This window comes from Morchella importuna (assembly GCF_003444635.1).
Source record: "Morchella importuna strain M04M26 chromosome Unknown Morimp01GS021, whole genome shotgun sequence".
Classification (NCBI taxonomy): domain Eukaryota; kingdom Fungi; phylum Ascomycota; class Pezizomycetes; order Pezizales; family Morchellaceae; genus Morchella; species Morchella importuna.
In genome coordinates, this window is record NW_025763418.1 from 419,310 (window position 1) to 431,610 (window position 12,301).

General features: G+C 49.7%; 2 protein-coding genes across 2 annotated transcripts; one reads left to right on the forward strand and one right to left on the reverse strand.

Annotated features, from left to right (window-relative positions):
- Window positions 1-7,614: 7,614 nt before the first annotated feature.
- LAJ45_06953 (uncharacterized protein) lies at window positions 7,615-8,982 on the forward strand (the record flags this gene model as incomplete). Its single annotated transcript, XM_046116513.1, has 1 exon — window positions 7,615-8,982. One exon carries the CDS (start codon window positions 7,615-7,617, stop codon window positions 8,980-8,982), a length of 1,368 nt encoding a protein of 455 aa, XP_045970282.1.
- A 349-nt stretch (window positions 8,983-9,331) lies between these two features.
- LAJ45_06954 (uncharacterized protein) lies at window positions 9,332-9,742 on the reverse strand (the record flags this gene model as incomplete). The annotated part of the gene is made up of 2 exons (XM_046116514.1): window positions 9,332-9,454; window positions 9,557-9,742. 2 exons carry the CDS (start codon window positions 9,740-9,742, stop codon window positions 9,332-9,334), a joined length of 309 nt encoding a protein of 102 aa, XP_045970283.1.
- Window positions 9,743-12,301: the final 2,559 nt, after the last annotated feature.

A 12,301-nucleotide genomic window follows, 5' to 3' on the forward strand; every position in this document is an offset into this window, starting at 1 on the left:
AGCTGTAACCACTGCAGCCGGTGAACTGACCATCGAGCAAGTATATAGTACGTGCACTGGAGGTGAAAAGTGGATATGGGAGAGATTCTCAAACGAAAAGAAAAAAAAACCTAGCCTAGCTAGGTAGTGTAAAGTAAAACGATTAGTTCCAGACCCCAAACTCTAGAGCACAAAAATAATATACCAAGTGACCCAAGCCAGTTTATGGGCTCAATTCCATACAACACGCTTACCAAGGAGTGAGGCCAACCGGGGGTCTCCCGGTTAAACTACCTTGGGAGCCGTATTCAGAAAATCTAGCTATCTACAGACTGTGAAAACACCAGAAAAAGGTATAGGAGGGGTCACGTCCGGGAGGCAAAAGGTTCATGGGATAAGGGTTAGGTTTATTACCGAGTAAAGTTGTCTACTAGCTCACAGTCGTGAGAAGGGATAGCTTGGTGTAAGGAGGAGTTAAAAAAAATTTAAAAATATAGCATCGGGATGCAAATGGGACACATAAAAGTAGTTTCCACTCGGGGACAAAAGTATATGGTGATCGGTCATATCCTCCCCCAAGGTGGGTGTCGAACACACGACCCGGCGGTATTCGACACGCTCAAGAACTAAGGTCGCATCCCCGACGACTACTGCGCCAGACGTGGTGGTGGCTCTCAGCTCATTTCCGTACTTGAACCGGCCAATGCAGGGTTAGGTGTATAAAGTACTTGCCACAAAGAAACATGTACGATGCGACGGATTTTTTTAAGTACTTGTGTACATGTACCTAACCCCTTCTCTGAATGCTATCACATCAATCATCTCTTGCAAATTGCAAACTACTCCCCCGTCTCTACCTCCCTAGACAAGACAGTCGACCACACATCCAAGATAATACGTAGATACGCAGATGAGATCGTCAACGGCACATGCACTCACTACTTGTACCCTCCAGTTCCTGAGGGCGGGAAAGGAGGCCGGGTTTTGCGACGAAATACGGACCCTATTCGCTTTGATCAGGGTGCCTAACGAGAACGTGTTGCTAGACTGCTACATCTACATCTACACCCACTCCGAAAACCCCGCAGTGAGACACAGACATTCATGAAATTGCCACTACTGCTACCAACAGGTTACAGCTAATATAGCCCTGACTAGGCGCAGCTACCTGTGTCTATAGCATGTTCACTGATGGTGAAAGCCTCGCTGGACACGAATCAAGCTCTCGTCACAAGAGGGACAGCCGAAATCCATTCACATCTGGTGCTCGTGAATCCCGGGTATGGTGCACGATCTCGATGGACAGGAATTATACAATGAAGCTCCATCGCCTTTCGCTTCCAACCCCCTCAGCTAGGGTTCGGTTTAAAGTCGTTTCCTACTGCCGTCTTGAGACGGGGTTAGTGGAGCCGGACTCGTTGCAAATGTTGGGGGCCGCCCCGTTGGCAACCGGAGGACCGGCCGGCGGGCTTCCTGGCCGGGTTTGCCCTCAGCGCTGCTCCCGCAGGAGACATATCACTCCTTGCAGACTACACTGGAAGAAAAGGCTAACGAAATGGCGGTCACACATGCATTGGGGTGGGTGCAGAATCTAAGCTAACTAAAACTTCCCTCGACATTTCCTATGAAATAAACAATAGTATCAAACTAGAAGCAAAATACTAGCATGGCATACACATAAGCCGCGCAATATGGAGGGGTAATAGTTTATGACCCGATACCCAGGAATAAAAGCTCCTAAAATACGCTGGAGCTATATAACCAGCTAGAGAAACAAACATTGTTAATCACTCCAGCTGGAGATGTCAAGCGTGAAAAAAGAAAGACAGACTGAGAAACTTGATGACATCGGAATGTGCCTTTTCATGCGAGCTAGACATGGGCCTTCCTTCAACAATCCGGGGGAAATCTCGCAGGAAAACGCAGGCGGAGAATTGGCTGGAGGCTAACTCGGGTTTAAATGAGATGACAAAAGTAAGGAATATGTTAGAAACACCACACACCTTTGCCCCATGCCTTCTCATAAATTTACTGGATCAGTGAGTGGGAGCAATGATTAGCTTTACACTAAGCTTATCGACCCACCAAGCTGGCCAGCACAAGCCCCAACAAACAAACGTGCGTTCCACAAGCTCGAAGAGGTTATATATCATTTGAGTTTACCAAGAATTCTTTTCTTATTATAGGGAGTAACCGATTCGAAACTGCGCCTTGCATCGTATAGCAAACACATCAGCCCTTCGAGACGAGTGATCTATGATTGGATTCCTTCCGTCGGGATTTACAAGTGGTTACAAAGAGCACTATCCTAGCGATCTAGAGACAAAAACACTGGGAATTCTGTTTAAGATAGATTTTGGCTTGCTTGCCTGAAGTGTTTTTTTTCTGGCCTTCCTCTTTTTTAGCCAGCATGATGAGGATTTTCATTACTGCTGGGCGCGAAATTTAAAGCGTTTGGATAGGACCTGATTGAAACAATTAGCTGGTACTGTAAGACTGTGAGTAATCCAAAAAGCGATTCTGATAATACATATAAAGATCCTAATGCTCTTGAACCCTTCTATTGTGTACCTTATGACCGCACCTTCAAAGACCGGGAGGGTATGATATACGAGGCCTATTCCTGGTACGTACCAGTTCTTCGGTTACTTGTTCTCTAGAAAACGCTTTTCGCCTATGTCTACAGTAGTCAATACGATATATTACCAACTCTTCAATATATTATTAAGGTTTTTCCATGGACAAGAAATCTACACGTTCACTTAGCTCATATACCAGCCTGGATTAATATAACCTTCCTAGGATAGCTGATATCCATGACCCTCTGCGGCATAGTTAGTACGTTCTGTCCTAGAAATACAGCAAGACGATAAATCTAGCAGCGCATTTTACTTTACTATAAACTTCTCTTAATCTAAACCGAACCAAGACGGAACACACCAAGAGAAGTACCGATGCTATGGTTCTGAACCTACTATACTACGCATGTATATATGCCGTTCAGTTAAATGTTATTTTTCTTTCTTTTCACCCTGTAAATTATGTATCTAGTAGCCTCACCCACAAGTCTAAGCCCACTAGTGCTATAGATTTTGTTCCACATATATAGGATTTATTAACACCGGAAGACAATCCCCAGCGTCCTAAACTCTGCAGCTTCCATGAAGAGATAGGTTCCTAGAGTAAGGTTCGCGATCTGGCTTTGCAAAAACGCCCTCTCGATTTCTTCTCATGGAACCTGTCTCATCATCGAACTGGCCACATGCATCCCATAACGGAATAGGTTCACCCACATGTTCATACTACTGCTTCAGCAGTGAGCACGATGATGTTGATGAGCCTATCGTGCTATCGAAACATAAAACCCCCCAGATATCTCAACTAGCCAGATTCCATGAAGAGTCAGGTTAGCCGCAGAAAATGTTCGCAACCTGACTTTGCAGAATGCGGCATTTCCTTCCCCGACCTGTCTCGCCATCGAACTGGCCACATGCATCCCATAACGGGATAAGTCCACCCATGTCACAGATTAAGTACAGCCTATCCTCTGTTAACAGCGCTGGGCCTATCCTGCCATCGGAGCAGAAAACCGAAAAAGACCCTAATGACTAGATCCCATAGTGAAATAGGTCAACTCATGGAATTCACACGAATATTACAAACGTATGCATCCACTTATGACCCATCTCACCATCGAACCAGTGCCCAACCAACCATACATCCCATAGCAGGATAGGTTTCACCATGTCTCGCCGCTGCAGCGCAGAGAACAAAGCGCAGTGAAACCTATCGTGCCATCGGAGCTTAATTGCAATCCAAACCCCACAGAGATCCTAAGCTAACTAGCTTCCATAGTGCAACAGGTTCGGACTATGCAATCCACCCGATAATGTTGAATAACACTGCTGACAAGACCGAACCTGTTGCACCATCGAACTAGTGTTCGACAGAAATAAAAACTCTTTGACAATATGCATCCCACAATAGGATAGGTTTCCGCAACCTCCATAGATCATTAAAGACCATTGTTGAAGGTGCCAGAAACCTGTCCCACCATCGGAGCAACGAACCCCGGCCCCAGATGCCACAAGAAGCAATGTTCCATGAAGGAACAGGTCTCTCGAGAATCCAAGGTGACCATAAAGGCCGACCACGGAGAACCGAAGGACCTGTCTCTCCATAGAACTAGCCAACCAACCAACCAACCAACCAACCAACAAGGTACGCATCTCATAATGAGATAGGACACGTCCTTTCTACTCGATCCATCATGAACCATATCAGAGACAGCCTGACCTATCTCATCACCGGAGCATGCATAAAACCCCCAAAACTAAAACCCACACTCATAGCGAACCAGTCAGCCACAGTGAACCATAGTAAAGTAGGAAAATCCCGCCCAGAAATCCAGTGAGAAGGAAAGATGGGAAGGAGAAGGGAAGGTGAGAGAAGGTACGAAAAGAAAGGAAAGAAGGACAAGGTAAGGGAAAGAAGGAAGGGAAAAGGAGAAAGAATTACATACCATAGTGGGATAGGTTTGAACATCTAGCTATGCAGTTGAGCTGAGTTGACTTCAGCTGCGGATGTACCAAACCTAACCCACTTATGTCAGAGCACAGTAGAGTGGTGTTAGGGAAGGAAAAAAATTAAAAATTAAAAAAAAAATTGAAAAAAATTGAAAAAAATAAAAATGTAAAGAAAAAAAAAAAAGACAAGAAATATAACGAAAGAGAGTAAAAAGAAAATTGGGTAAGAGAAAACCGCCCAAGAGGAAGTTGGTGAAGATCGATGAGAAAAGGAATAATTCCAGGAAAGAAAAAAATGTTAAGGGAAATATTTTTTAGGCGGGGTTTATAAAACAACATTGCTAAGGCCACCCCGGAATGTTACTACAGCTTAGGGCAGGATGGGACCCGACCCCGACCCCGAGTTACATAATGTAGATTTCTCGGGGGGCTCGGCACATGGGCTGCGGGATGAATCTTGGACTTGTAGTTTTGGGTTGGGTTGTCGTGTCCACTGTACTGGGGGTTGGATATGTGATTTTTGCAATTTGGTCTCGTTCTCAATTTGAATTAGGGATTGTGAAAATAGAAGATAAAAGATTATTATACCTTGATTTAATAGTTAGAATAATTACATATATACATCTTTAAGCTTTTTTGGAGGGTGACGAGTCTACTCCCTCTCAATTGCTATTCCCAGCCCACAATATATCCACCACTCTGTCACAAAGTTCCCTCACTCTAACTCCCCGCCAGTACCTATCTGTCAAAATATCAGCCACCAAGGTTCACCCAACCCAGAAAGAAAAGCTCCTCTTGCAACGAGCTACCTACAACCCTAAACCTACCACCAAAGTAATAGCGCCTGGAAAGTGTTCCTAGTAATCACCAATTCTCACCCGTATTGAGCCCAACCACCCTGCCATCTCCCGCCGCACAGGAGGTACTCTCCGTCGTCTATCCCGTTCGTATCCTCTCCGGCGTCTGTAGTCTTGCGGGAGATGGGTAACTAGCCTATCGGATTCGCTTGTCGGGTCGATCGTGGTTTAGGACTTTGGTAGAAAGTAGTAGCTACCTGTGCTACGACTGCGGCCGGGGGGGTGTAGGATGTTGTGTACCTGTAGATTGAAGTTGCGACCATGCCAATAACGATGTATGGCGGTCTGTTGATCTTTGGTTATGGGTGCTGCGGTGTACGTGTTCTTGCTTTTTCCCACAGGATGTACCGCTCGGTGGAGAGTCTCTATGGCGGGGTAGCTAGCCCCAAGGCTGGATGGAATAGTGTGTATTCTCTTATCGATCGACCCCTGGAGCTGGCGGAGGACGCAAAAGTTGAAAAGCTGGGGTCGTATAAGCCACTCGGAATATCAGCGGTCTTCATTAATTCGTCATATACGTCGGGGAGTGCAATATCTTACCGCCTATTAACGTATTATATTAATTTTTGCACCAATAGTAGCAGGGACGCAAAGTACTCGGGTCACGTGGTAGGCTATTTTCTACTAGCATCATGGTGAGAGGACTAAGGTTGAGAGCCACGGGACCGGAGTCTTTGCGTCTGGGGGAAGAGCATAAGACGCAGGGTACAATATCTCGATGTTATTGGAGTCGACCCTGGATAACGACGTTACTAACGTACATGTAACTCCTAAACCCGAAACCCGGCAGTGTGGGTGGACGTGGACGGACATTCGCGGCCTTGTGTACATGCAGGTAAGCTTAATTAAGGGCCACTCAGGGTCGGTTAATTAAGGACATGTGTATAATTGACCAATGAACAGGACAACGGGGGTGTTAAGAAGAAGAAGACGGGGACACGCCGGTCGCTTGCTATTATATTTACATGTACCGCCCTCCTGTCCATATATCAGTCAAGTCATCATCATGCATCGATCTTGGCCATCCAGAAACATGCATATACACTGCGTCACACATGTCTAAGCTTACTGCAGCACATGGACACTGATGATAGGCGGTTATAGTTGTATATCCCTTCGCCTGTTCCCGGTAATCACTCCCACGACTGCGCTGCGTCGTGATCATAGACAGTACAATTTTACGAAAATGAGCATTTTTTTAGAGAAACCTTGCGAGACAAGTAGGTCTGTCTTGCACTGCCAGCCGACATCTACAGCCAGCTTTTACAACCAATTTTGTATAGTAGTCGCAGGCCGGCCACCAATCGCCACATATATGCTCTGGCCTGAAGACGCACGAAGGGATGGCGTGCATGTGGGCGCGGCGGTAAGTGTCCCGAACCATACTTATGCTTGTGGTCCCTGCGTTTCTGCACATGGCAGTTAATGTGTGTGTTGGGTTGGCTGATTGTGATGCGTGCTCAGCTCAGATCTCCAAAGGTTGCATCGAACTGCCGGGATCGTGGACGGTGGAACAGAAACATGCAGTGGATCGACAGTGCAGTACTGCGTCGGGACGCAAGCTTAAGACGCTTCTAATTAGAAAAAAAGTAACTCCAAATCTGGCTTACATTGTTAATATATAGTTGATTATATAATATATCCATCATTTATATAGGGCTTGATTAATCTGCGTCCCGGAGTACCAGGTCTGCGCGCGTCCCTAGCTCGGAGGACTGAGACACCAGCACTCCCGGATACGGTGAGTGATTCGATCTACGTGAGTCAACCAGTGGCTATTTACGCACGTTGATCTCCTATATACGCAATATGGATATGACGCACTCTGACGTCCGGTCGGGAGCTATGCGGTCCAAAGGATCAGCATTTACCAACGAACGGGTGAAGCAACACATATTCTGGTGCACATCACGCCCAGATCTACAGAGACACATATATTTCGGTGTCTTACAACCCCCGGCTGCTCATAGTGGCTAGACATAAACCACCAGGACACCATTCATTCAATCATTGACCTAACCGAGTGACATTCCATGATGAACTGTTAGTTACCCGGTCTCCCCCAGAATTTTCACGCTGCATACCAAGTACTTCCGACCGACCTCTCCACCCCCGGCTACTTCTCGCACCCACCCGATTCGGCCAATATCTCCAGCCAGCGGCACACAGCACCGGCCACACCACACCGACCCAGCACACACACAGACACCGCTCAATTGGGCCCTCACCCCCCCCCCCCCCGCTGCACCACCATGTCGGCCGCCAAACGCTTCTCCCCCGCCGCTGCCCTCCTCCGCCGCTCCCGCCTCCTATCTATGCCCCCGCCTGTCCCCCCGCCGCCCTCCTACTTCCTCACTAACCCGGACGTCGCCCCACACCCCACCGTCCAAGCCATCACCACCCCCACATCCTCCCACGCCCGCGGCAACTGGGGCCTCAAGCGCGACCTCCCCACCAAGACCCGCTACCCATTCCTCCGCTACACCGCCCTCGACACGCTCGAGCACTTCACGACCTACGAGTCTGCCTCCGACGACGTGCTCACGCTCAAGAAGTGGCAAGAAATGGATGTCCCCATCCTCCGCGGGCCCACAGTAGAAACCTCGGCGCTAGCAAGCATGTACACCATTCGCCATAGCGTCTTCGACTTTGCACCTGACGCCCCCCACAAGGAGTGCTACACATGGCGCTTCAAGGGCCCCTACATCCCCGATATGCCCGCCGGCGACTTTGCGCGTTACATCGAAACCCAGGTTAAACCGCGCCGCGCCGAGTTCCGCGAGTTCGTCGCTCGCAACCAACGCCGCTTTGCTAGCCAGCCGGAGGCCGGCCTGCGCCCGACCCACCACACCTCGCCCACCACCGCCGCCGCCCAGCAGCCGGAGGTCTACCTGCACCAGACCCACACCCCGCCCACCACCGCTGCCGCCTCAGACGCCCCGGTGGAGGTGGACATGCTGGCACTGCGCGCAGACATGTTCCTGCTTGGTCGGCTGGTCGTGGCGTTCCTGGACCTGCCCACGCTGACGCGGCCGCACCGCACACACCCGTCGGGCGGGCTGCACTACACGCGGTCCACGGCGGCGATGCGGAATGATCCCGAGACGGGGCCGCAGGGCGAGCCGAAGGCAGTCACGGGGAGGTACATGAACTACTCTGGGGCGTACGGGACCATGATTGGTGTTGGAGGATTTGTGGCCAAGAGCGTGGACGCGATGCGGATGGAGGATCCGCTGAGGCTATACAACAACCGGCAGCACACGAGAAAGTATGTTCCGGACAGGGCGCGCCTGGATGCGCTGGGACGCGTGCTGCTGGATGTGGATACGCTGAATGAGGAGGGCGGGAGGGGCATGTTTGGGCAGAGAGGAGGCGTGGGCGATGCGGCGGCGATATTGAAGGGCTTTGGCGCGAGGAGGAGTTGGGGTTCGTTGTATAATGCGGATAAGGAGATTAACGGCCCTGCGGGGGGTACGGGCGGGCAGGAGGGGGGCATGGGGATGGGGATGGGCATGGGCATGGGGATGGGGATGGGGATGAGAGGAGGGCTGGGTGGCAGGAGGGATGGGGGTCATACGGAGGCTATTATGGATCTGTTGGATCCGAATAAGAGGCGTTAGGGAGATAGATAGAGAGGTTGTTGTAAATATTACTACTGCTACTTAGGCTTCTTGTGCTGTACATTCATCTTCTCTGGGAAACTTGCAATCGTGAATTGGCTGTCTATAATATACTTCTTCTTATATCCTTTTTGTGCTATGCCCTTCTCTTCTCTAAAACCGTCAATTCACTCTACAATAATATACACCACCCTCTACCTCTACCCACCACCTTCTACCCCCATCCAATACCAACAACAACAACAAAAAAAAAGCCATCCATTCCTATCCTATCTACCATCAGTATCTACAACTCCCCCCCCCCCCCCACCCCTTTCGCTCCCCCTCTTCTATCCTCAAAGTCTCCCATCTAATTAACACCATTCTCCGTCTTCCACCTCTCCAAATACAACCCCCCACTGGCAGGACTAGCCCCGCTATACCTCTCCGCCCCCACCGTCGGCGCCATCCTGCGCGTCACAAATGGCGTCAACTATATTCCACCCCCACCCCCCCTTCATTAGCCCCCTTTCTCTCCCCAGTACCCCAATTCCTCATCCCCATACCCCCTCCTCCGGAGTCGGAGCAAACATACCTTAAACCCCTCCAAGCTCGGCACAACATACGTGCGCACCTTACTATAATCAACCACAAAGCCTCCGCGGCGGGTGTGTGTGCCCATGGAGCCCGTGCGCGTGCCCTTGTAGTAGCCGCCGTTGACCATTTTTGTGGTGAGCGCGAGGCGGCGGATAGCGCGGTGGAGGGGGGCGGTTGGCTGCATTTTTTTATTTTTTTATTTTATTGGTCGGTATGTGAGGGGTTGTGTGCTGTGATGGTTGTGTGCTGTGAGGTTGTGGGCGGCGGTGTGAGATTATGCGGCGTGCGTGTGGGGGGGAGGGGAGCACCTTGCGGGAGAGGCGGCGGTGATGTGAGGTTTGGTGGGTTAGGGTTTGTTGGGATTGCAGAATAGTGCACAAACCCCTAGGTACTCTACTGGGGTTACCCGGACGGTGGTGGGGCAGAAGTGGAGTGGGGTGTCATCCAAAGTATGTGTGTCCAGTGACATAATCAGTCTTAGCACTGATTATGCCTTAAAATCACTTTTTATCGTGTAATCTTGTAGAACAATCAATACAATTTTCTTCCTTTACGGATTCTCGTATTATAGGGGGTGAAGCTCTGTGTCATGACTCATGGATTATCACTCGGGTTGATTGATTATGCGGCGGCAGCGCCATCTCAACACACCCCAACAAATAATTGAAAGGGGCCCATGTAATGGCGTAATTAGATTTGTAATTCGTTATGGTTATTTAATTTAGAGTAAATAGAGCACTCATGCACGACATGCGGATTGTCGAGCCTGATTACATATCCCAAAACTGAAAAGAGGCGTGCTGTATGGATGCACGGGCCAAGCCAGTCAGTCAGGTACATGCAGGTACATACGTGGACCCTAGCTCGAGCCTGATGGCAAACAGGACACGACAACACAATGGCATCTCAGGAAGTTTCCATCTGCTCCTGAGGTTGGGGGAACCGAGGGAATACATGTAGTGTACCTCCGAGCTCATCATGGAGTGGCTTCAAGCTCATTCTGAAGTCGAGCCTGATCCACTTGAACCTGAAAACGCACGGACCGAACCCCACAACTGCAGCTGCTGCAGGCTCGAGCCTGACATACGGCACACAGCACACGTCAACACATCACATCAACGGCCGGGTCCGGGAAGGATCCTCGCATCATGATTAAGGGGGTCCGATCCTCGTGAACTCACTTCTCTCCACGTTTATGCAGCGGGTCAGCCGGGCTTGGGTGAGTCGTTAACTTAGGCTCGAGCCTGGGGATCGAGCCTGCATATGTCTCTAAGCCTGAGCGATGGGGGTCTCAGGGAAAACCTGGTAAATAATATGCAGGCTCGAGCCTGGCAGAATGCATCAGGCATCATGGGAAATCTCTGGTGCCAGGGACTCCCGGCTTAGGGGGAAGAGACTACTGCAGAGCACAGCCAGACGCCCCAGAATAAACCTACAACTGGGTTCGAGCCTGGCAGCATGCAGCAGAGTTCTCGAAACTGTTAGGTAATCCCCGCTTCGGAGGAGAGGCTGTTACAGAGCATCACCAGAGACCCCAGAAAAAATCGGTAACTGTGCTCGAGCCTGGCAGCATACATCAGAAATTATCGAAACAGTGGTGCCAGGTACTCCCGACCTTGGGGAGGAAAGACTATTGTAGAACACCACCCAAGGCCTCAGATCGGATTGGTAACTATGCTCGAGCCTGGTAGCATGCATCGGACAATATCGAAATCTTAATGTTAGATGTCTCTTGGTGTACGGGGGAGAGACTGTAGCCGAGAACTATCACAAGTCTCAGAAGGCGATGAAATCGATGTGCCAAACCTGATCGCCCAGGGTCTCAACATGAACCCGGGAACTGGGCTCGAGCCTGGCACCATGCATCCGACGTGGGGGCTATCGCGGAAGATCACCATGACTCGCAGAAAGCGGGGGAAAATTTTCGGGCTATGACACTGGTCAGCCACGCAAGCCGTCGTCTTAAACTTCTAGTCTGCTGGTCCAGGTTGCAGATACCAGCCAGGCTCGTGGGGGTTTGGACTCGATCTGGTATTAGAGCTTCAGGCTTGGCCTGGGCTGGATTACCAGCCGGGAATGCGTTGGAAACATATTCGTGGCTGGGATTGTTTCACCACTCTAGCTTCGCCAATTTTGAGTGTCGTATGTTCGATAGAGACAGGAGGAGGTACCGAGCCTGATGCTGTGCTTCTCTCTGATGTAGGAATGCATGGACGGGATACGAGGCAAAAATGAGTTTGATTAGCCTCGATCGAAGGATGAGAGGTGGTGGAGATACATGTGTATACTTGCCCCGAACTCTATTCGAGAAACGTCGTATCACGCTAGGCAATAATGTTTCTCTTGAGGTATAAGCTATTAGAAACAATGTTTGTAGAGGTTACGTGTAATGTTGACGAAACCAATCTGAGGATCTAGTCTGACAAATACAATGTATAACGGATGCCGTTCTATATCAAGGGTTGTGAATCTCTCTTCTTTTTTCATTCTCAGCTGAGCCTACACATGTACATACGTACTTCCAGCCTTGGATATTCGGTAATTTCGTTGGCTGATCAACGGGGACTCCGATGAAACGACATTGTCTTTTCTGCCTACTTGCTTTGCTAGTACTCATGCATTACCTATTCGCTTCCGTGCTTCTTGCTCGATGGGTGAACGCATTCTGGCCTGTGGCTTACACAGGGGTATGGTGGGCGTGCGTGTCGGTTGTCTGGAGTTGCTTATGGAGTGTAGTGGGATC